This window comes from Trichomycterus rosablanca, chromosome 12 (assembly GCF_030014385.1).
Source record: "Trichomycterus rosablanca isolate fTriRos1 chromosome 12, fTriRos1.hap1, whole genome shotgun sequence".
In the NCBI taxonomy this organism is placed as follows: Eukaryota; Metazoa; Chordata; class Actinopteri; order Siluriformes; family Trichomycteridae; genus Trichomycterus; species Trichomycterus rosablanca.
The window spans coordinates 10,373,077-10,394,373 of NC_085999.1; the positions used below are offsets into that span (position 1 = coordinate 10,373,077).

At 38.8% G+C, this 21,297-nt stretch overlaps 2 protein-coding genes across 4 annotated transcripts in view; both read right to left on the reverse strand.

Moving 5' to 3' along the window:
- Nucleotides 1-281: 281 nt before the first annotated feature.
- Nucleotides 282-11,430, reverse strand: etv5a (ETS variant transcription factor 5a). Its single transcript, XM_063006055.1, has 13 exons — nt 11,326-11,430; nt 8,819-8,940; nt 8,638-8,728; nt 8,495-8,542; nt 8,243-8,293; nt 6,749-6,872; nt 5,534-5,809; nt 4,744-5,030; nt 3,846-3,905; nt 3,005-3,073; nt 2,643-2,812; nt 2,435-2,536; nt 282-2,327 (listed from the first exon to the last, which is right to left on the reverse strand). Exons 2-13 carry the CDS (start codon nt 8,864-8,866, stop codon nt 2,097-2,099), a joined length of 1,557 nt encoding a protein of 518 aa, XP_062862125.1. The 5' UTR covers nt 8,867-8,940; nt 11,326-11,430; the 3' UTR covers nt 282-2,096.
- Nucleotides 11,431-20,735: 9,305 nt separating this feature from the next.
- LOC134323869 (diacylglycerol kinase beta) overlaps nt 20,736-21,297 on the reverse strand; it is a 144,129-nt gene continuing 143,567 nt past the window's right edge. For all 3 annotated transcript variants that reach the window (XM_063005430.1, XM_063005431.1, XM_063005429.1), the window contains one exon: nt 20,736-21,022. In XM_063005430.1, the coding sequence (XP_062861500.1) occupies nt 20,924-21,022 (99 nt within the window). In that variant the 3' untranslated portion in view covers nt 20,736-20,923. The remainder of the gene's footprint in view (nt 21,023-21,297) is intronic.

Below are 21,297 nucleotides of genomic sequence, written 5' to 3' on the forward strand. Positions count from 1 at the left end.
CAATAGGTTTGGTAAACTAAATGACCATTGTATAACATTTCCACTGTATAACAGATTTTACTTAACGGTCTGAAATTATTCAGTGACAAGTATACAATACCAAAGACCAATCAGACAGGGTTCAGTTACTTTATCCAATAAAATAGTGATTTATAACAGAACAAGTATGAACTTTCACAATCATGTGGGTAGTTATTAATTTGCAGAGTTTAGTAGGCTGAAGTCTACAGCAATATGTTGGCTGGTGGTGTGAGAGAAATTATGAAAAATACCAATGAATGTGAAGCAGAAAGGACAGTTTATTGTACCCAGTACAGATTTTAAACTAAAGGTATACACTGTGAAGACTTTATACACATGCAGATTCCTCTTTTGATGGTGGGGTTTTAATTAAACAAACCCCCGTTTTGGTGGTACTATTTAAATCATAGAAATCTGTTGCTTAATGAGGAAAAATATGAAAGCATTTCCCAAACCTGGCCCCATTTCATTTCATACCCAGCAGCCAAGAATACTGAATACCTCGTTTAGGTGAGTTTGGAACTATAAGAAAGCAGAAAATGTGGACCGTCTAGGCCATTGTTTCTCAACTCCAGTCCTGCAGACCCACTACCAGATAGTTAAAACCATTCCCAGCTCCCAACACACCTGATTTTGAGCTCAATATTAAGCAATCTACAAACAAAATCATGTAGGTTTAGAGCAGGTTAATAAAAAAATGAAAATTTGAAACAAGACAGTGTACCTGCACAACTGAGCAGAGAAACCTAGAAAAAGACAGGTTTGGGAAAACTTCAATCCAAAAGAAAAGGAGTGCATGACTATCATGGGTATCAGAAATTAAAAACATAACATTTTAGGCAGTACTATACAGCTGATACAAATCAAACCAATGCAGACTTTGCAAAAATATATATTTATATAAGTTCATTTCTCCCAAAAATGCAACAAAAGAAATCAGAGAACTTCCTTTCATCATTGTCCAAAATAAAGCAATATGTTAGTGGACATTTGCCAGTTGAGTACACCATGCAACAAAAGCAGTGGTCTTTAATCAACTTTCATTCTGCAGTAAAGAAAAGCTGCACAATTTATGGTATTGCATGCAAGGTCCTGGCTTATCTTGGTGCATTTTAAAATTACAACAGTGCCAAAGGAAATGAAGCTCTTACAAAACAATAATAAAACATTGACTCCTAAATACAATTTATGCAGTCAGAGGTTGTAACACTAACAAAGTCTTTCTAGTGCATCCTTTGAGTATTGTCTGAAGTGTTTGCATTTTATCACAACACATCGTAACAATTTAAGCTTCTCAGGGCTTGACAATGCATATGCAGTTGTGGGTTACCAGTCGCTGTAATTTGACCGAGTGTCCTTAGGAGCGCTGGTGGTTTCATTACTGATCGACTTTTTTGTTGAGTTTTCCAGTAATGATAGGTTGTACAAAACAACTTAATAACACTTAAGCTTCTATGAAATTAAGCATGTTTTGTTGAAATACTACATGTTTGAAGCAGTTCTGAACTGAACCGAATCAAAATGTTGGTTAAAAAAAAACAACTAACAAAACCCCACAATCCTGGGTCTTTTTTACATTGCAAAACAAAGCCCTTTTGCATTTCTCAAAGATTTAGATCATTTTAAAGTAACAAAACTTTTACTACCAAAATACGCTGCTATTAAATAGTGCTGTTTGTTTGTATTTCGTTAGGGCATCTCTTAACATTTTGTTACTTAAAAAAAAAAACAGATTGTCAAAACAGAATTGCTACAGTTCGTTTAGTCTGCAAAGAGACCAACAGTCCTTCAGCACAACTCACCAGAGAAAAAAAAATCTTCTATGGCAGCCAAACCCTGCAACTAAGCCCGTCAAGCCACAAGAGTCCAGATTTCCCTCACTTCCTTGACTCATTCTCTTGAGCTTAACCAAAAAGTACGATGGTTTGCAGATCTCTCCTCACTCCATTTAATTTAATTATTTTTAGGGGGAGGGCTAATCTGTAAATGTACAACAGGGTAGAATAAATTGAGGCAGTGGGGACAGACATGCTCCAGTCTGCTTAGCGGTTCAGGTTCTGGGTTGGGGTTTTAGGTCAGTACGCATAGCCGTTGGGAAAAGGCATCCCAGAGACGCATTGCTCTCCCCCGTCTACCAGGTAGGGGGTTCCTTCGTCAAAATGAGTAAAAGGTAGCGTGTCATCATCCACCCCTGGCAGGCCATCGGTATCAGCCTTAAGATTTGGCCTTTGGTTGTCTGGAAAGGCCATGGAGAACAGTGCCTCAGGGTCGCATACAAACTTGTATACGTACCGCTCACCAGCAACCTATGGTGTAAAATATTTAGAAAATGAGAAAAAGCAAGAAGGTTTGCAAATTAAAAGATTCACTACAAATGTTCATTTTAGTAAGTTAAACGTGAACGTGCCTTTACCTTCTGCATAATGCCCTTTTCATAGTAGTAGCGCAGTGATCGACTCAACTTGTCATAATTCATGGCTGGTCTGTTTTTCTGAAGTCCCCAACGTCGAGCCACCTGAGACACAAGTTACATGTGACTTAAGAACAATTTCAAGACTTGATAAAAAAAAAAGACGTATAAAATCGAAAGTACACTGTCTATTTGTACTTTAGAGACTTACCTCTTCTGGTTCGATAAGCTTGAATTCCATTCCACGTCCTGTCCACGCGATAAAATGACCGTTGGCAGGATCATCTAGAAGTGTGACCAGAAACTGCCAGAGCTGAAGAGAGCCACGTCGCTGGTAAGGTAAGCCATCACGGTATACAGAGGGCTCCTGCTTTACCTTCCCTGTTTACAAAAAATAAAGAGGATTGAAGTCAGCGATTAGTTTAAGAACAGATGTGCAGATATTTGTGCTTAAATGTAAACACAGGGCTTGTTTTGGTTTCTACACTGAGCCAAAAAAACTTGCTGTCATATTTACATTAACCAAACACACTGATCTCAGACTGTTGCAATCAGCAGAAATTACAGTCCTACCTTCAAGTCGCTCAGGAACCACACACGTGTCATCATAATAAGAGTGTTGATCACGATCAAATGGAAAATCTGCAAGAAAACGGGGAACATGCGTTTGAACTGTAAATTACTATATGTGTTATGTGCAACTTAAGGACATACAGAAACAACAGATTCCTGATTTCCTGTCATAATATTTATTTTATTTTTATTGTGACCTCAAAACAAGAAACGTTGCTATCTCAAGATTAACAGAAGATATGTTCCAGGCTGTCAGCTGCAAGCCATTAAAGCAGCATTTTCCTAGTCTTGAGACATTCAGAGTCATTACTGTGTCTATGATATTAAAGCTGAATGGAAGTGAGCCGTCTCAGATGACAACCACTAATTTGGAAATGGTTACTAAGACATAATTTAGTTTATAGTCATTTTCCTAAAGTAAATCCAGTTGTGTTAATCTCAGACAGAACAGTAAACTCCTGTAAATATTGTTACTGTTCACAGTACAGTATAATTTGTGGCATTCATGACCGGCAAACATTTTAATAACAAGTGCCAACAGTCAGCCAGATGGCAGGGCTGGGCGAAATCTTAGCTCTGGTGTGCTAGTGCATTTTACCGCTGCGCCACCTGAGCGGCCATAGTGGGCACTTGAATAAAACAAATCTCAGGAGAGAATCTTTTTTTTTTTTTTTTTTTTTTTATGTGAAAATCATGCTCGTGGGTCAGACAAAACATAAAGCATGGACTCTCTGGATCTCTAAAGAGCTTAAAACCAAATATAACTCAACTACTGAAAATAAGATATGAAAAATAATAACAGATGAAAATAAAGTGTTTCTTTAAAGAAGCAGATACTTACTTTCTTGGTTTGGGTAAAAGCTAGTTCCCCTTCCAAATGAAGACTGACAGTTCGGCACCTCTGAAAATCAAAGCAAAGAAACAATTAATAATAATGATAATAAAATATAATATTAATTAGTGCACCCAAAGTTTTTTAATCATATACCCTATTTGACCAGCTAATTCTGAAAATGTACTACTAATAAAACACATTCAGCATACTTCAGCATTTACTATGGAATTATTAGCTATTAAAGCTAAGACCCATTACAATCTAGGTTAATTTATCCTTACAGGTTTTCATCCATCCATAAAAAGAGACTACTCATGTGAACTGGGTTTACATGGTTTTGACAACTATCTTATTCTGAGCATATGATTGATATTCAAAAGTGACTACACAGTCTGTTATTGACTTTGGGATCACATTATAGCACTGGAGATGTTTAAAGCTTGAGCCAACAGTGCATGTTCACTTTCTATGTGCATGCTCATAAAGGAAAACTAGGTGATGAGAAAGGTTTTCAAACCTAGTAATAATAATAATAATAATCCTGTAAACCCTTAATTGAATAAAAGAAGTAAAGACTGGTTGTTTAAATAGACTTAAGACCAGTGCAGGACACAGTTACAGTCTTGGCAAATGATCAGTGTTTACAGGGTTATTACTGTTTATTTCAACTAATCTAAAATGAACAATGTGCATGGAATTTCTAGCACTTCAAAGAATATTGCTATCTTACAATGTGGTTTTTACAGGCAAGACTAAATTCTGTATCTGCTAAAACTCACATATCCATGGAAACACACACAGAAGATTTAATACCCTACACCATGTCTGTTCAGCTGCCTCACGAGTTGTGGACAGGGTCACTGGTCCTCTATTTAAAAAATGATCAGCATCTCCTAATGCTCACCGGAATCAAAGCAGAAGTCTCTGGGCTCTTGCTTGATGGCCATTGGGTGGAAGGAAGCCTGGGGTGAAGCCATGTTGGGGGCACTCTGCTCAGGGTAACGAGAGTCCAACACCTCCTGTTTAAACCCTTGATGATGAACAGGAACCAATGGCTCTGACATTTGCCGATGATATGGAGGTCGCCCATCTCTGGGTGAAGTGCCTGGTGCTTGGGAAATAAAGTTTGGCTTTGCCTGACTTTCAGAGGGAGGAAATGGCAAACAGGGTTCTGAGAGTTGGCGCTGAAACCTTAAAAAAAGAAAAAAAATTCAGAAAATTAAAATCTGAAAAATTAATGCATGTTTTTGTAGACTCAAACAAGTTGAGTGAATAAGACAAGGGGTTAGTAGATATTTTGGAGCTGTCCTTTTTGGACCCTGAAGTTTATAGCTCCACATTACTAACTGCTAATAACATGCCTTGAATTCCCTGGCATGCTCCAGAAATCAGCTGCAGCTGGCAGGGTGCCTTGGCAACCCATCTGTTTCCCATGGGAGTCAAATTAAAACAGCCTTCATAAAGAGGAACATTAACGCCACCACTACACAAAAACATCTGTGTGTTCAGCAGAACATGCAACTGATCCCATGTCAGCATTACTGACAGGTCACCTAACACACATACATAACCTTTACAGCCCTTCATACAGTTAAATGCACCCGTAAAATACTACCAAAAACAAAGTTTAAAAATATCAGAGCTGCCTTTTTTTTTTTTTTTTTTTTTAAACAGTGACCCACAGTGTCACTCACCTGTGTTCATTGTTAAAGGGGGTGTTGTGGTTTAGAGGGGGACACGGCACTGCAAAAGGTGGAGTCTGGCTGGGTAATGGGATGGCCCTCTGATTGAGGTTGGAGTTGGTCATTCCAGGCTGCCCATGAATGGTGCGCTGACCTATTGCAGGATTGTGGAGGAGAGGAGGAGTCTGTTTGTGCATGGGGTGTGTGGTGGCAGAGATGCATGGTGAGACAGGCGTTGAAGGGGGAGTCAATGGCTTAAACCCAACTGGATGCTTTCGTTCATAGGCACTGCAGTTGGTAGAAAGAGAGAAACAAAGCATTTTTTTTATGTTGTCCATAGTGCAGACAAGAAATTTAAACCAAAAAAGTTTTTTTAAACAAAGTCAGATTGGTTTGGGGGAAGGCTGTGTTTTCAAAGTGTTCATTCATAGTTAAGATTTCATAACTTATACATCACTTAGGTCAGTGGTTTTCAAAGTGAGGGGTGCAGCGAGGCAAGTATATGAGGCATGTTAAAGCGCTGCTAGCAATTAACATTGTTACACAGTAAAAATGTAAGATACATAATACATGGCACTTGTAATAATTACACAGTAAAAGTGAATTGTCTGTGATTGGCTCAATAAGAAGTGGCAGATTTGTATAAATTACAGATTTAAAAATGAATGCCAATGGAATTTGGAAGCAAAAGATGTGTACGAGTTTCAGAGTGTTAGGGCACTGCAAAAAAAAGTTTGGGAACCACTGACCAGGGCAATAGAAGATTCTCTAATTAAGAAAGTAGACAGTAAAACCCATCAGTGAGATACCAGGCTTTATGTCAGTAATGAAGTTCATGTTTTTAGTGCAAGAAATACTACTTGCAAATATAGTTTTAAAGAAAGCTTTGGTGATAAAGAAATTTGTAAAATGTGATGCTTAAAACAGATTAACTATTCATAAAAAGGCAAGGATGTCAAAGTTAAAATGTTAGCTAATAAAACATTTGTTCTATTGCGGATGCAATAACCTTAATAATAAAAGTAAACAGAAACTAGAAATCTGTGTATTCAGTCATAAACTGTAGATAAAATCCAGAGTGTGACTCAATAAAGTAATAGATACAGTTGCAAATACAAACTAAGCAGTTACAGCAGCAACACCAGACAAAATTGTAAAATAATAATTGGTGGAGTGGGAGGAGGAAGTAATAAACAATGATGACCTAAGGTTGTACTCTAGGCTTACCTGTAATTATAAAGGCACTTCTCTTCATACAGCATGGGACTCCTGTCCTCGTTACAGGGGGAGAGCTCTTTGGATGGGCTCAGTTCTCGTTTAATCTTGGTTGGTGGAGGGCCATGAAACATCACTAAGAGACAATGCATTGAAAGCAAACATCAACCAGTGCATCTAATCGAAAACATCAACAGAAGTATAGTGCTGGACCTCTGATGGAGTGGCCTGCTCTACACCATTAATCGTCTGACTGTGAGGTATAAAAGCTACATCCCTTGTCCATCAGTACTGCGGTATGGCACAACACAAGCAATCAAAGCGCTCCATCACAGGCAAGTCAATACTCGTGAATCAGAGCCGCCATAATTCAATGATTGTGAATGATTTTCCCTCCCCGCACTGTAACCATTAGCCCGTAGATCTCTGCATCAGCTCCCATATCCGGCGCCACATAATGGCTAACGAAACTGGATCCCAGGGCAGCATGCAACATCAGCCAAATAAATCAAGTTGACTTTACGGGGTTTAGGAAATCACATATAACAGGCACACAAGCACCTAAAAAGCACCTAAAATGTGTGCTCAAAGCTGCTCCGTATGCACTGTTATTAAAGTAAAAGCTTTCAGCAACTAAATCTTACACTAGATACAGCCTTCCTGACCACCTACCACTGGTTACTTTAGTGCATGGAGTGTTTAACTAACAGATTTGTTTAACTGACAGCTGACAAAAATGGACCTCTGCCAAGTGCACAAGGCCATTTCCAAGATAATCATACACATGAAAAAGTGTATGCATGCCCCAAAAACCCCCAAAAAAGCTTCAACATTAGATCCAGGCACTCCAAGACCCAGAAAGCAATTGAAGAAAGTTGCAGAAAGGAAGAGTAGTAATAAAAAAATGCACCATTGTTTATAACACAAGCATTATTCCTGGCTGCACTTCAATGGCCGAGCTCTGAAATGTATCACTTAGAGTCGAGGTGTTGTGAGTAGAAGCACCACTAAAATCCCTCAGCTTCTGTAGCTCTATTCCTGTAAACTTAGAGGCATTCACCCTCTGGAATCCAGTCCATTCCAATAGTTAGACTAAGTGCATGAAAGTGTAAAATCAGATGATGAGCTCACGCCATGCAGTGTCCAATACCAATCTAGTAATTAAAAAGGTGGCAGACATGCGCAGTTCAGACCGTTCCAGCCAAAATGAAATGGGTCTGATGATATGATTCCTTTAGAAACCTTACCAGCAACATATATTATTAACATCCCTTCTAAGAATCTGCAACCCTATTAAATCAACAAGATTGCCCAGGTACTCGACACCATTTCTTGGCTTACTCTCTCTTGTTCTCTCAAAATTTTAACTACAAATCAGAACAAGACATGAATAATAAATAGCTCCCAGAGTCCAGTGTAAGGGCTTTTAACCTTGTAAAAAACATCTCTGGACTTCATCCAAAATATATGATCAAGCAGAATAAACAATGAATCTTTGGTACTTACAGCTGTCTGACTGGAAATCTGGAACAAACTGTTCATCATCAGGCACCTGGGCTGTAGACAGAAGATCAGGGAAAATAAAAATAAATCAATCAATTAAAACACTGATTATGTTCTATGAGTAAAGATCTTCATAAAGCCATCATCATAGAGCAGACAATCAAACGCTATAATTGCAAGCAAAACTGTGAGCTAGGGCAAAAATTCCTATTCAATCTTTTCCTTAATAGTATGGGAATACAAGTGAACACTCACCTTCAGCAATCCAGATTTCCTGCAGCTGACTGAGGTCCTGGAAGAGTTCTAAAGTAGACACAAACACAGTGAGCAAAATGTCCTGCTTAAATTACAAAAATCACAAGGACAAATTTTAATCACAATGAATAAACTTCAACTACCTTCAGTGTCCTGAGCGAGTTCAGTGTCTACAAACTTTCTCTTCCTGTCATTGACAGGTCTGTTGTAGGGTTCTTCCAACTGAGATGATTTCTGTAGTGGAAAAGACTAGTTAGTTGACAAAATTCAATTGTAATCTATAGTTAACTTCATTCTATAACCCCGGAAACAAAATTTACTTACAGTGCTTGGAACCATGAATGGTACTTGCTGGTCGTAAAAGCCATCCATCACACCGGGGTCTTAAAAGTTCCCAGCTTCGGCTGGTCGTTTAAAAGCAATGGCTATATTTAGTAGTCTCTTTTCTAAATGATAAAAGAAAAACACATCTAAATGTTATAGGCCATTTGTACATTATATTATGTCATAAGACTGTCCAGGTCTTTCTGGTCCCTCCCCACTGTTGTTTATTACAACTTTCTACATCCACATTAAGGGCCTATGAGGCAATATGTACAGCAAAGTGGTGGCAAGAAATATTTCATGCTCAAAACCAGCAATCTCTGCTCATGATTACAGGCACAATCATATGCTTGGATATTTTAGAAGGATGCATCTGTACGTTATGCTATTATATTACAATATGATTGTATAACTTTTTTTAAAGTAAGGGCAAACCTATTATATAGCCTACAGTAATACAAACCACAAAACAAAAACAGTCAATAATCTGTGTTCAATGACTGCATAAAAGCAGACAATAAGACGGGAAAAGCTTCAGGTCTACAGCAAACATAAAATTGTACCTTAACGGATACCAAGCAACCTCTGCACATTTTAATCGTAACCATTTACTTTTATGGAGAGTGAGTGAGCGAAAAAAGGATTAAAAGTGCACATGACTCATTTTTTAGATGGCTGAGATGGAGAAAGTTGAAAATAAAACAATATCGATTAAATGGGGCATGACCAATTTTCCATTACCCACATCATTAAATTACCAACAATGCATACAAAAACTAATAATCTAATCTAAAGCTAATAAAGTGTAATGTTGGCAGGCCATTTTTTATTGCAACAGTAAAAAAAAAACTCTATGTGACAAACAGGGCAAATACAAGGCAATGCAATTAAAAATAGGTAGCCAACTTTAAAACACATCATGTCTAATACATTGAGTTAAAGCTGCCATATGTAACTTAATGTAATTTGTAACAAAATGAAGTTCTACTCCTTTTTGGGTCTTATTTAATGTGATTTCACTTAGAACTGTTGGATCAGACCTAAAAACCCAGGTCATGTAAAGTCGTGATTTTAAGGTGTAAAATTATGGCTGCAATTTGTAACTTATTCTGTTAAAAAAGAAAACAGTAGCATTGTTAAATCAATAAAAAAACACCCAAAACATGGTGTCAATGTGGAGTCATTTCGTAAAGCATATACTACTTTAAAACACATCATGTCTAATACATTGAGTTAAAGCTGCCATATGTAACTTACTGTAATGTGTATCAAAATAAAGTCCTACTATTTTGGGTCTTACTTAATGTGAGTTCAGTTAGAATTGCTGGATCAGACTTAATAATTCATTCGTCATGTAAAGCCTTCATTTCAAGGTGTTAAATTAGGGATCTTATTTTGTTAAAAAAAAGAAAACAGTCGCATTGTTGAATAAATAAAAAAACACCCCAAACATGGTGTTAATGTGGTCCTAGGAGTCACTTTGCAAAACCTATAATACTGGTATTTCGAGGGTAACTTAAAACTGTCGGGTCGGATTAGAAGCCAGTATTTACACCACAAACCTAGACACTTGGATTTGTATTGACCTGTGAATCTGTGCTGTAGAGAAAAACAGGCGAGCAGCAAAACCTGACCTAACATAGCTTTCATAGTTTATAGATTACGACCACAAAAATGCCCAAATGTTACGAACTGCTACTTTTAAATCAGCCAGTTCTTTTACGGGCGGCTCAGTGGGTAACACTGTCGCCTAAACGCAAGAAGGTCCTGGGTTCGATCCCCAGGTCAGGTGGTCCGGGTGCTTTCTGTGTGGAGTTTGTATGTTCTCCCTGTGTCTGCATGGGTTTCCTCCCACAGTCCAAAGACATGCAAGTGAGGTGAATTGGAGATACTAAACTGTCCATGACTGTGTTTGATATAACCTTGTGAATTGATGAACCTTGTGTAATGAGTAACTACCGTTTCTGTCAGGAATGTAACCAAAGTGTAAAACATGACGTTAAAATCCTAATAAATAAATGATCTTTTGCTTAAAAAAACTCACAAGTTTGCTTGAGAACAACAGAATGATAAGAAAAGTAATAATAATAATAATAATAATGTGTGTGTCTCTCTCTCTAGCTCTCTCACTCACTCACTGAGGTAATCAGTCCTTAAACAGCCGCTTGTTTTTCCTCAATGAACTGAAACTCGATATGTCAGCGACAAAGTCGAGCCTACATTCACAAACACACTCGATACACGGACTAAACTCACCCAAACGCCAAGCTAGACTAATAACCTTCAAATAGCAAAAAAATAAATAAATGCAAAAACCTTAAAACTTGCAATAAAATGGTTGCCAAAGTAAGCCTGAGTAAAATAAAATGGCGTTCCGTTTTACCTCAAAGCCAAATAGCTGCTGCATTTGCAGTTCAGAGTCGGTAAGAAACTTAAACGCTGAAGAAAATTCGCTTCCACAAAGACTGTTTTGTAATAACAGTTTGTAAAAAAAAACCTCCTCTTACCCTATAAAAGATGGTGCGCACACTGAGGACGAAGTAAATCCCGCAGAAGAGAGTAAATCCGTGTGAGAGATGCACACCCGCTGTGCTCGCTCTGTAGATGCTCTCTGCTCGATTCGCAAAACTTGAATGAGATTTTGTAAATGGACTGGCTAGGTTTTCCCTCGGGGTCGACAGACCGGGCTCTCTGTACGCCATTGGATACATTTACATGTCAATCAAGTCAAACAACCAATAGTCTGTAAGTACCTCATGAATTATGCATGACTTGATTTGGACCAATCAGAATAAACCTTGGTTCTATTTTTGTGAATGACTGGATTTCATTCATATTCGCAGTCAGCACGGTGTGTTTTTCTCTCCCTCGCCACAGGCTCTTAAAGGGCCATACGCAGCAAATTTTGAAAAAATGTGAGAGGAAACCGTACTCTCTAGAGACACAGGGAGAACATGTAAAATTCTTTACAGACAGTGACTGGAAACAAGAATTGAACCCAGGGGAACGTGTATATCTTGGTGAACTAAAATGTAACAGTGCTCACTCACTCACTCATTTTCTTAACCGCTTATCCAGTTAGGGTCACGGGGGTTGCTGGAGCCTATCCAAGCTTTTCGATGGGCGCAAGGCACACAGTGACACCCTGGACGGGGCGCAAGTCCATCGCAGGGCAGACATACATACACACACCCATTCACCTATAGGGCAATTCAGTGTCTCCAGTTAACCTGACTTGCATGTCTTTGGACTGTGGGAGGAAACCGGAGCTCCTGGAGGAAACCCACAAAGACACGGGGAGAACATGCAAACTCCACACAGAAAGGACCCGGACCGCCCTGCCTGGGGATCGAACCCAGGACCTTCTTGCTGTGAGGCGAATAGTGCTACCCACCGAGCCACCGTGCCACCTACAGCAGTGCTATTATTATTTATTATTGATTTAATGATCATTCACAGACACATGTCTGCTGAACAATTAATGTATATAGGGAAATGCATGAATTAACAAAAACAGTTAATGATGATTATTATTGTGATTATTATTATGATTATGATGAGGATGATGATGGTTATTACTATTATTATTATTCTATAGTCTATGTGTAAACTTGATTCCATAACCATAAACTCAGAATCAATCTTGCTTATGTGACTTGGCAGACATTTGATCCGCAACATCAGTGATAATATAAAGTGAGCCCATAAAATTCCTTTAGACAGCTTATGGTCTATAATTATCAGCCCACTTCTCTGCACATAACTGAGAGGAATTTTTCATCCAGTGTAATAAAAATGTCTGCAAAATCAAGCAAGCTTTAGATAAAAATATATCATTTAGTGTGGATAGTAATAGTACAAAAATTACAGCTAGATGCTACTTAGTGATATCATAGCTGCATTGCCAAAGCAGCTAAAATATAGTCAGTTACGCTATACTGTAAAGGTCTTACTTTTTTAATCTGCTTTAGTAAATCAGTTGCAGATGCACTGGAGGTGAGGAAGTGGTGAGACATAATATTGTCACTGTGGCACATCCCCTCTAGTATTAAAGTGATTTTTTTTTTCAATAAAAGTACTAGCATCAGAAACATGCATAACAGTTAGCACAGAACAGTTTGTAAGCTTGCCACTTTCAAAAAATGGCACTGGAATTAATGAAGTAAAAGACAGTGTTGTTGATTTTAGCAAAACTATAAAAATTATTCCATTACATCTGCTAAATAGTCATAAAAGTATTTCATAATTCCAAAAATATATTACTTTGCCACATGGCTATTTGAGTATGGTAACACCCCATGGAGCAAAAAGATCTATGATAATCAGAAGTGAGTGGCATATCTGAAAAGCTCGGTGAAAAATCTGTCAGATGCAGATGGTTGATAAAACTGGAATGAGGGAAGTAGCAGCTCTAGGCTTTTGGTAGTCTTTCAAGGAGAGACAAGATGTGACTTGCAGACTATTAATAGTTCATAGAGAGATAATTCCTGTCTCATTATCTCTGAGTGCCCAACATGCACAGCCTTCACCCATGGGCCGAGCTTCTTGTTGTATAATCAGCATGTCAGTACTTAAAGAGCTGCTTTGGCAAACTCAAAGTACAAAATAGCAAAAAAATCTTATGTATTGCTTCCTGAAAATATGCAGTACATTAAAGTTGTATTATTTGGTTGATTTATTGCATTTAGCTAAACTGCCCATAGATGCAAGTGAATAAATGGGTGTATCTTGCACTGCAATGAATTGCCTTGCCCCCAGTGCTTCATATTTTTCTTTAAAAAGAAGTAATTCAGGTATATTGCAGCAAGCATTCTGCAAAGGTATCACTGTGAGCACAGTGTGCAGTCCTGAAGAGTGTGAAAAGAAAAAGACCTGTAGTAATCACTACACTCACTGTCCATTTTATCAGCTCCACTTACCATATAGAAGTACTTTGTAGTTCTACAATTACTGACTGTAGTCCATCTGTTTCTATACATACCTTTTTAACCTGCTTTCACCCTGTTCTTCAATGGTCAGGGCCCCCACAGGACCACCACAGAGTAGGTATTATTTGGGTGGTGGATCATTCTCAGCAATGACATGGTGGTGGTGTGTTAGTGTGTGTTGTGCCGGTATGAGTGGATCAGAAACAGCAGCGCTGCTGGAGTTTTTAAATACCATGTCCACTCACTGTCCACTCTATTAGACACTCCCACCTAGTTGGTCCACCTTTAGATGTAAAGTCAGAGACGATTGGTGGATTTGGTTGGTGGATTATTCTCAGTCCAGCAGTGACAGTGAGGTGTTAAAACTCCATCAGCATTGCTGTGTCTTATCCACTCATACCAGCACAACACACACTAACACACCACCACCATGTCAGTGCCACTGCAGTGCTGAGAATGACCAACCACCCAAATAATACCTGCTTTGTGGTGGTCCTGTGGGGGTCCTGACTATTGAAGAACATCATGAAAGGGGGCTAACAAAGCATGTAGAGAACCAGATGGACTACAGTCAGTAATTGTAGAACTACAAAGTGCTGCTATATGGTAAGAGGAGTTGATAACATGGACAGTGAGTGTAGAAACAAGGAGGTGGTTTTAATGTTATGGCTGATCGATGTATATAAACACCAGTATCAGAGAGCCAGTGTTCTTTCTCGATATAAAACAAGTGTATACTATTTGATATAACTTCTAACCAGAGTAAGTAAGCCTTTTGCAAACTTCATATAGCATTAAGCTGGACATTTGTCCTGAGCAAACCAAACCCAGTCTAATCAAACTAAACCTGTAGTGCATTTTGTTAGTATACAATTAACATATAGTACATGTACAGTACATCATAATGATTTTTATTATGTAACGTGGCATTCGTTCATCTAACTGTACACATATATAACACAAAACGCTCCCCAACGGGGATTCACATCGTTAGCATAAAAGCAGTGACTTCTTGAATGAAACTGAAATGTAATCAGCTTAAATGGAGGATGAAGCCAGTAGCTGACACTCTCCAATCAACAACACCAGAATCAGTTCACAACTTTTAATTCAATTAATCTTTTGTCCACCAACATGGATGACTAGAAATAATGAGCAGTGGCGAAGACAGAAGACACAAGGGTCAGGAGAAGAGGCAAACAGTCCTTTCTGTCCACAGAGCTTGGATTGTGCCTTGACCCTGGCAGCTACAAATGCAGTACTGAGTACAGTAACTCGACAAGGACGTGGGTTTATACATAATTATAAAACATTCACACCAACAGATGATATGGGCTTTACTGCATTTATCATTTAATGCTGTTTATCTGTTTCAGCTAAGAATAGGGTTACACTTGGGTCTCAGATAGACCTACAAACAAGGTCAAATAATGAGCAAAAGATAAAAGACAATCTTTATGTCACGGCTCTGTTTTAATACAGAGAGTTTCTTAGTATCATCAGTTTCTAATATGACCCAATTCTGACAGAATTATCACAGTGTTAAATGTATGGCACACACAAGACAGTAGCATTAAACCTTAATAACTGAAGATTTTACATTCATGTTTACATTTATGTATTTGGCAGATGCTTTTAGCTACTTATAACCGAGACAGAATACAATCAATCAAAGCTACAGTGTTCAACAGTGATAGCTTGCTGTTGTGAGTCTTGACTCCTTCACATGTTGGTTAATAGGACAGTATCTTAACTGTGGAAACCACTGCCCAAATTCATACATTTATGCAGAAATTAAGACAACATAGTGCAGACAAGGATGGGATTTGAAACCACACCAGCAGTGAACAATGGATTAACGGTCTATTGCTTTTTGGCCACCTCATATTCATTTGTGATTTTAAAGAGGAATGGTAACACAGTTAAATTGTACAACCTAAGGTACGATAACACTTTATTATTCCCAAAACTACTAAATTACTAAACCAATAAACAGTAAAATTAGTGGGCCGCTCAGGTGGTGCAGTGGTAAAACACAAGCTAGCACACCGGAGCTGGGATCTCGAATACATCGTATCGAATACATCGTATCGAATCTCAGTTCTGCCATACGGCTGGGCTGAGCGGCCACATGAACAACAATTGGCCTGTTGTTCATATAGGGGTGGGGTAGTAGTAAGCTGAATGGGGTCTCCTTAAGGCTGATGTGGCTGCAACTTCTACTGGCCGATTGATGGCGCCTAAATAGGGCGGGAAAGGAGTGCGTTGATCAGGGTGTGTCTCTCCATAGACAGGGCTGATCCGCATCAGCGGATGAAAAAATGCATACGGCTGCTGCCCACGTGTCGGAGAGGGCGTGGGTTAGCTTTGTTCTCCTCAATCAGAGTGGGGATTGGCATTAGTGGAGAAGAAGCGTGATGCAAATCGAGCAATTAGACGTGCTAAAAGTCAGGAGAAAAAAGGGGAGAAAATGCAGTAAAATTAGTGCTGTAGTTTACTAATACAATACTAAGGGTTACTATGTACTAGCATTTAATATATTCTGTAAGGGGCTGTGATGTGATATTTGAAAAAAAAATATTTTTAAAATGTAACCCTTACCCCTTTGATGCAAACTACAACATAGTCATTCATTTATATATGTCCCAGACTGTCTTTGCAATGATAAATCCCACACATACTGGTTTATGTGCTCCCCCTACTTAAGTAACCATTCCCCTTTAAGACCTTCATCTGCACAGTGTGTGATGGGAGGCCTAAATTTAATTTGGCTAAATTATTAAAAAATAAAAGCCAGTACAATACAATAATGACAAAAGCTAACACAGTACACATTTTTAAACTTTATATGCTCTGGGAAAATTTAACTAGAAGTCACAGGACATTATGACATTAATTTACTGCTTGGATGAATTTCCTTCCTTTGTGAACAGAACGTCCAGCTCTTTTGCAGTTCTTTGCGGGTTATTTAAAATTAGTTATGGGTATCATAAACAAAACTTTCTGTGCCTTTTCATAGTGTTGAGCACCTTGCCAATTCATCTCCAGACTTATTTAATGAATTTAAAACACATTTATGAGAAATTAATGCAGAAAGCCAGAAATTCTAATGGTTTGTACATTTTCCTCTCCTAACTACACACCCTGTTGATGGACTATCATGGTGCCAAACCATGTCTTCTTTTAAAATGTACTTGCTGTGGCGCCCAGGTGGGCGGCAGGATATTCCGCTAGCACACCAGCGTTGCCACCGGTCGATTGGGCGCCATCTAGTGGGCATAATTGGCAGTGCCTGCAGCAGACAAGTTTCTGCTAGGGCGGGATGACCGGACTATGTGGGTGAAGTCTTCAAACGCTGTGTAAGGACCCTGATTAGCAAATAGAGAGGCGCCTGTGCAGAATGCATGGGTGAAAAAGGGTTCTGCTAAGGGCTGCACGCGGGTCGGAGGAGGCGTGAGCAGCAATATACACACCTTGACTGCAATCAGAGATCCCCCAGCAGCGGAAGACAAATTGACTATGCTAAATTGGGAGAAAATGCAGAAAAAATTTACTTGCTGTCAAAAAAAAAATCTAATAGAGACAGTGGGGTAAGATAATTAAGCAAAACGTCCAGTAATATGTAAGTGAGAATCTGGCATTGTTTGTGACAATCATTAATCTGTCTTTATCCTTGTTGCTTCAGCAGGCATGCAGTGGTGCAACTTTAGAGAAAATATAAACACATCTATATATACACAACTATTAAAAACCATTCTAAATCGTAAAATAAAAGGAAATTGTAAACATGCACTCATAACCATACCGCATTCTTCAAGCACCAGAGGCCCATTAAAGACAACCGTCTGATAACCGCAGTGACCAATGAAGTGCTGCTAATACAATAAACTATTATCTTTTATTTATATTAAACAAACAGGATGCAACAATACTGACTGCAAATCCTACAGTCGATTCTCTGGTTATCTAGACAAGGTTGTTCTCTGTAGGACCTTGATACTGCATCTATGATTTGGTGTTCTTTAAAGGGAATGTGAGGCAAAGCAAACCAGTCTGCCTCTTTGGAGAGAGAGAGAGCGAGAGAGAGAGAGAGAGAGAGAGAGAGAGAGCTCTAAAACCATTCAGCCTCTCCTGTACAATCAGTACTGATCTAGAATCAACATTTAAGGTAAATTCTCAAGATTTAAAACTAATCTGATTTTAGTTTCTTGCACAGTGAACTTACAGGTAATAGTGCACTTGTTCTACACAGTGCCGATCTAAATGACTATCACAGGGTGCGTATTCCTATCAGGGACATTTGTTTATGTCAATCATGTCACCCATAAGCTATGACTACTAGTCTCTGATTTTATAATACACTAATCTACAAGTTACAGAGTTAAACACTTTCATGCACACACGGCTCTCAGAATATACAACTGCTGCATTATGGCGGGCATATTTAGTCTAACAATCATCTCTATTGGCTAGTTTACTTCATAGCATATTTGGTGTCCAGCCATCAGAACATAAGATTTGATTTTAAGATTTGACATTGATATAAACACAGCAACTTATAATTTTCACACATGAAGGATTTATGTTTTAACACCTGTCCTGAGACTTGAAATTATGATCTGATGGTGTAATTAGGTATAGCGTTTCATATGAATGATACTGCCTGAAATAGAGGGGTTATATTTAGATGTCTTCAATGCCAAGGTGAATCAGATCCCCCTACAGGGTTACGCTGACAAAACAAGGACCATAGGGCAGTGTATATGTCTAAACAGCCTGACTAGCAATAAAACACACTGACCTTTCATCTGTAAATTACTAACAAGTTGCTAAATAATTGAACTTACCTAAACTGGGATTGAAATGACCATCATAGCTGGCTTCATTGTAGACTAGGGGTGTTTACACACTTGGTCCAAATACTAACCTGAAATTCTGGCCTTGTTTATGGAAGGGCATGGTCATTGCGGATTTATTTCTTTTTATTTTAATTCCTGCTGCTCTTGGGCGGCACGGTGGCTAAGTGGGTAGCACTATCACCTCACAGCAAGAAGGACCTGGGTTCGATCCCCAGGCGGGGCGGTCCGGGTCCTTTCTGTGTGGAGTTTGCATGTTCTCCCCGTGTCCGTGTGGGTTTCCTCCGGGTGCTCCGGTTTCCTCCCACAGTGCAAAGATGTGCAAGTGAGGTGAACTGGAGACACTAAATTGTCCAAGACTGTGTTCGATATCATCTTGATGTAGAACATGACATTAAAAATCCTAAGAAACAACAAACCTGCTGTTCTGTGCACAACACCTGAGACCTGAAGCTCCCCAGGTGGTGCTACCAAACATAGTAAAAAGCTGCATTCACTGAATTGCAAGTCATTTAAAATCTATGTAAAATATTAAAATGTCATTTACATAATCTGTTTTAGATTAAATTTTTTTTAATATATTTTTATTTTGATAAAAGTAGTGTGAAGGCTACACAGATAGCATACTCGCACTGTTTCTCAATCTCAAGACACTGGCAGTGTTATCAAGTGTCAAAAATGCTACGAGATAGAACAGCACAGTTAAATAAGTAAAACCTCACATAAAATACAGGCTTCCATGTGTTTCTGTATCTGGGGATGATTATTGGTCCAAAATGTATGAAAACCACTGTTTAAAGTATCTAGTTTGTTAATTGTTTTGTATTAAGGCTTACACTGATCAACCATAACATTAAAACCACCTCCTTGTTTCTACACTCACTGTCCATTTTATTAGCTTCCCTTACCATATACAAGCACTTTGTAGTTCTACAATTACTGACTGTAGTCCATCTGTTTCTTTACATACTTTTTTAGCCTGCTTTCACCCTGTTCTTCAATGGTCAGGACCCCCATAGGACCACCACAGAGCAGGTATTATTTAAATGGTGGATGATTCTCAGCACTGCAGTGACACTGACATGGTGGTGGTGTGTTAGTGTGTGTTGTGCTGGTATGAGTGGATCAGACACAGAAGCGCTGCTGGAGTTTTTAAATACAGTGTCCACTCACTGTCCACTCTATAAGACACTCCTACCACAACACACACTAACACAATACCACTATGTCAGTGTCACTGCAGTGCTGAGAATGATCCACCACCTAATTAATACCTGCTCTGAAGTGGTCCTGGGAGAGTCCTGACCATTGAAGAACATCATGAAAGGGGGCTAACAAAGCATGTAGAGAACCAGATGGACTACAGTCAGTAATGGTAGAACTACAAAGTGCTTCTATATGGTAAGTGGAGCTGATAAAATGGACAGTGAGTGCAGAAACAAGGAGGTGGTTTTAATGTTATGGCTGATCAGTGTATAAAAATAAAAAAACAGAAGTGTATGTGTGGAAACAGTATATCTGTTATAAAACTGACATTGACTGGAACTGGACACCAGATAGGTCAGAAGCAAACAGTACTGCTGTAGGTGTACATCTCTCACCCTGTTAGCCTACTCATGCCTCTTCCATCAGCACACTGCCTATAAACACCCACTGCATGATTGATGAGCGTGCTGGTTCATCTTCTCAGTAGTGGTGTGTACTTTGCAGATGCACCAGATAGAGTGCTTTGCATGCACTGATATATTATTCAGCAGAATCCTTCAGGAGGATAGTTTGTCCTGCACCACCCATTCTTACTTTCATACCAGGTTGATTTTCTCTACCCGCCCTTATCACTTTTTATCTCGCTGTCCCAAAGTCATCTGGTGACTTTCTAAAGACATTCAGAAGGTTTTTCATATATTCTTTACAATTTCCTTTTCTTCTGCTCCTTCGTTTTTTCTTCACGTGGTCTAAGACTGATGAAGCTACTCATACGGTGAGAGAGCACAGTATGATACAAATACAAAGTCAGCAGACTGCTGGTCCTGATCCTGATAGGAATGGGTCGAAGATTACAGGCTAGAGAGCCTTTTATAGGAATATTAAATTAAGACTAAAATACACAGGAACTGGTCAAGATACTAGATTGGCTCGATCAGTCACTGTAGCCTCTAAATGTTGGGCTACTTAGAGTCCTTGGTCCATGCAAGATTAAGATAAGAGTTTTTTGTTCATCTCAGAAGAGATGTCCTGGTGTACTAGTTCATCCCACAGATGTCCAGAATGGTGAACTTGGTAAATGTGGGTGCTATCGTGGCAGGAAGAGTGTGATTCCATTAGTCCCGACTTCTGTTGCGATTCTTGAAGTAGAAGAAAGGTTTTTTCTGTGGGGGGCCAAGCAACATTGGCACTTGATTCTTGTGTGTAATTTGTACCTGTGAACAACAAAGAGAACAAGGATAAGACGTTTGTTCATGTGTATGTAATGAATTACACAGATGCCACATTTTATAATGTGTAAAATAATTTCATTGCAGAGGTAGATTGATCATTTTTTGATCATACATTTTATATTACTCACCATATGTACATAGAGAACCTAGCTGTAGAATAATTTCTGCTTGGTGTTAAAGAACATTCTATAGTATACATTTGCCAAGTAAATTTTTTCTAGTCTAATATCTCTCTTTTTCTCTTAGTCTCACATATA

Coding starts and splice junctions, on each gene's coding strand:
- etv5a (XM_063006055.1), bottom strand. CDS start 8,866: ATGGATGGCTTTTACGACCAGCAAGTACCATTCATGGTTCCAAGCACT. Junction 8,543..8,637: donor ACTCGCTCAGGACACTGAAG/GTAGTTGAAGTT, acceptor TGTCTACTTTAG/AACTCTTCCAGGACCTCAGT. Junction 2,813..3,004: donor GGTTCCTGAGCGACTTGAAG/GTAGGACTGTAA, acceptor TTTTGTAAACAG/GGAAGGTAAAGCAGGAGCCC.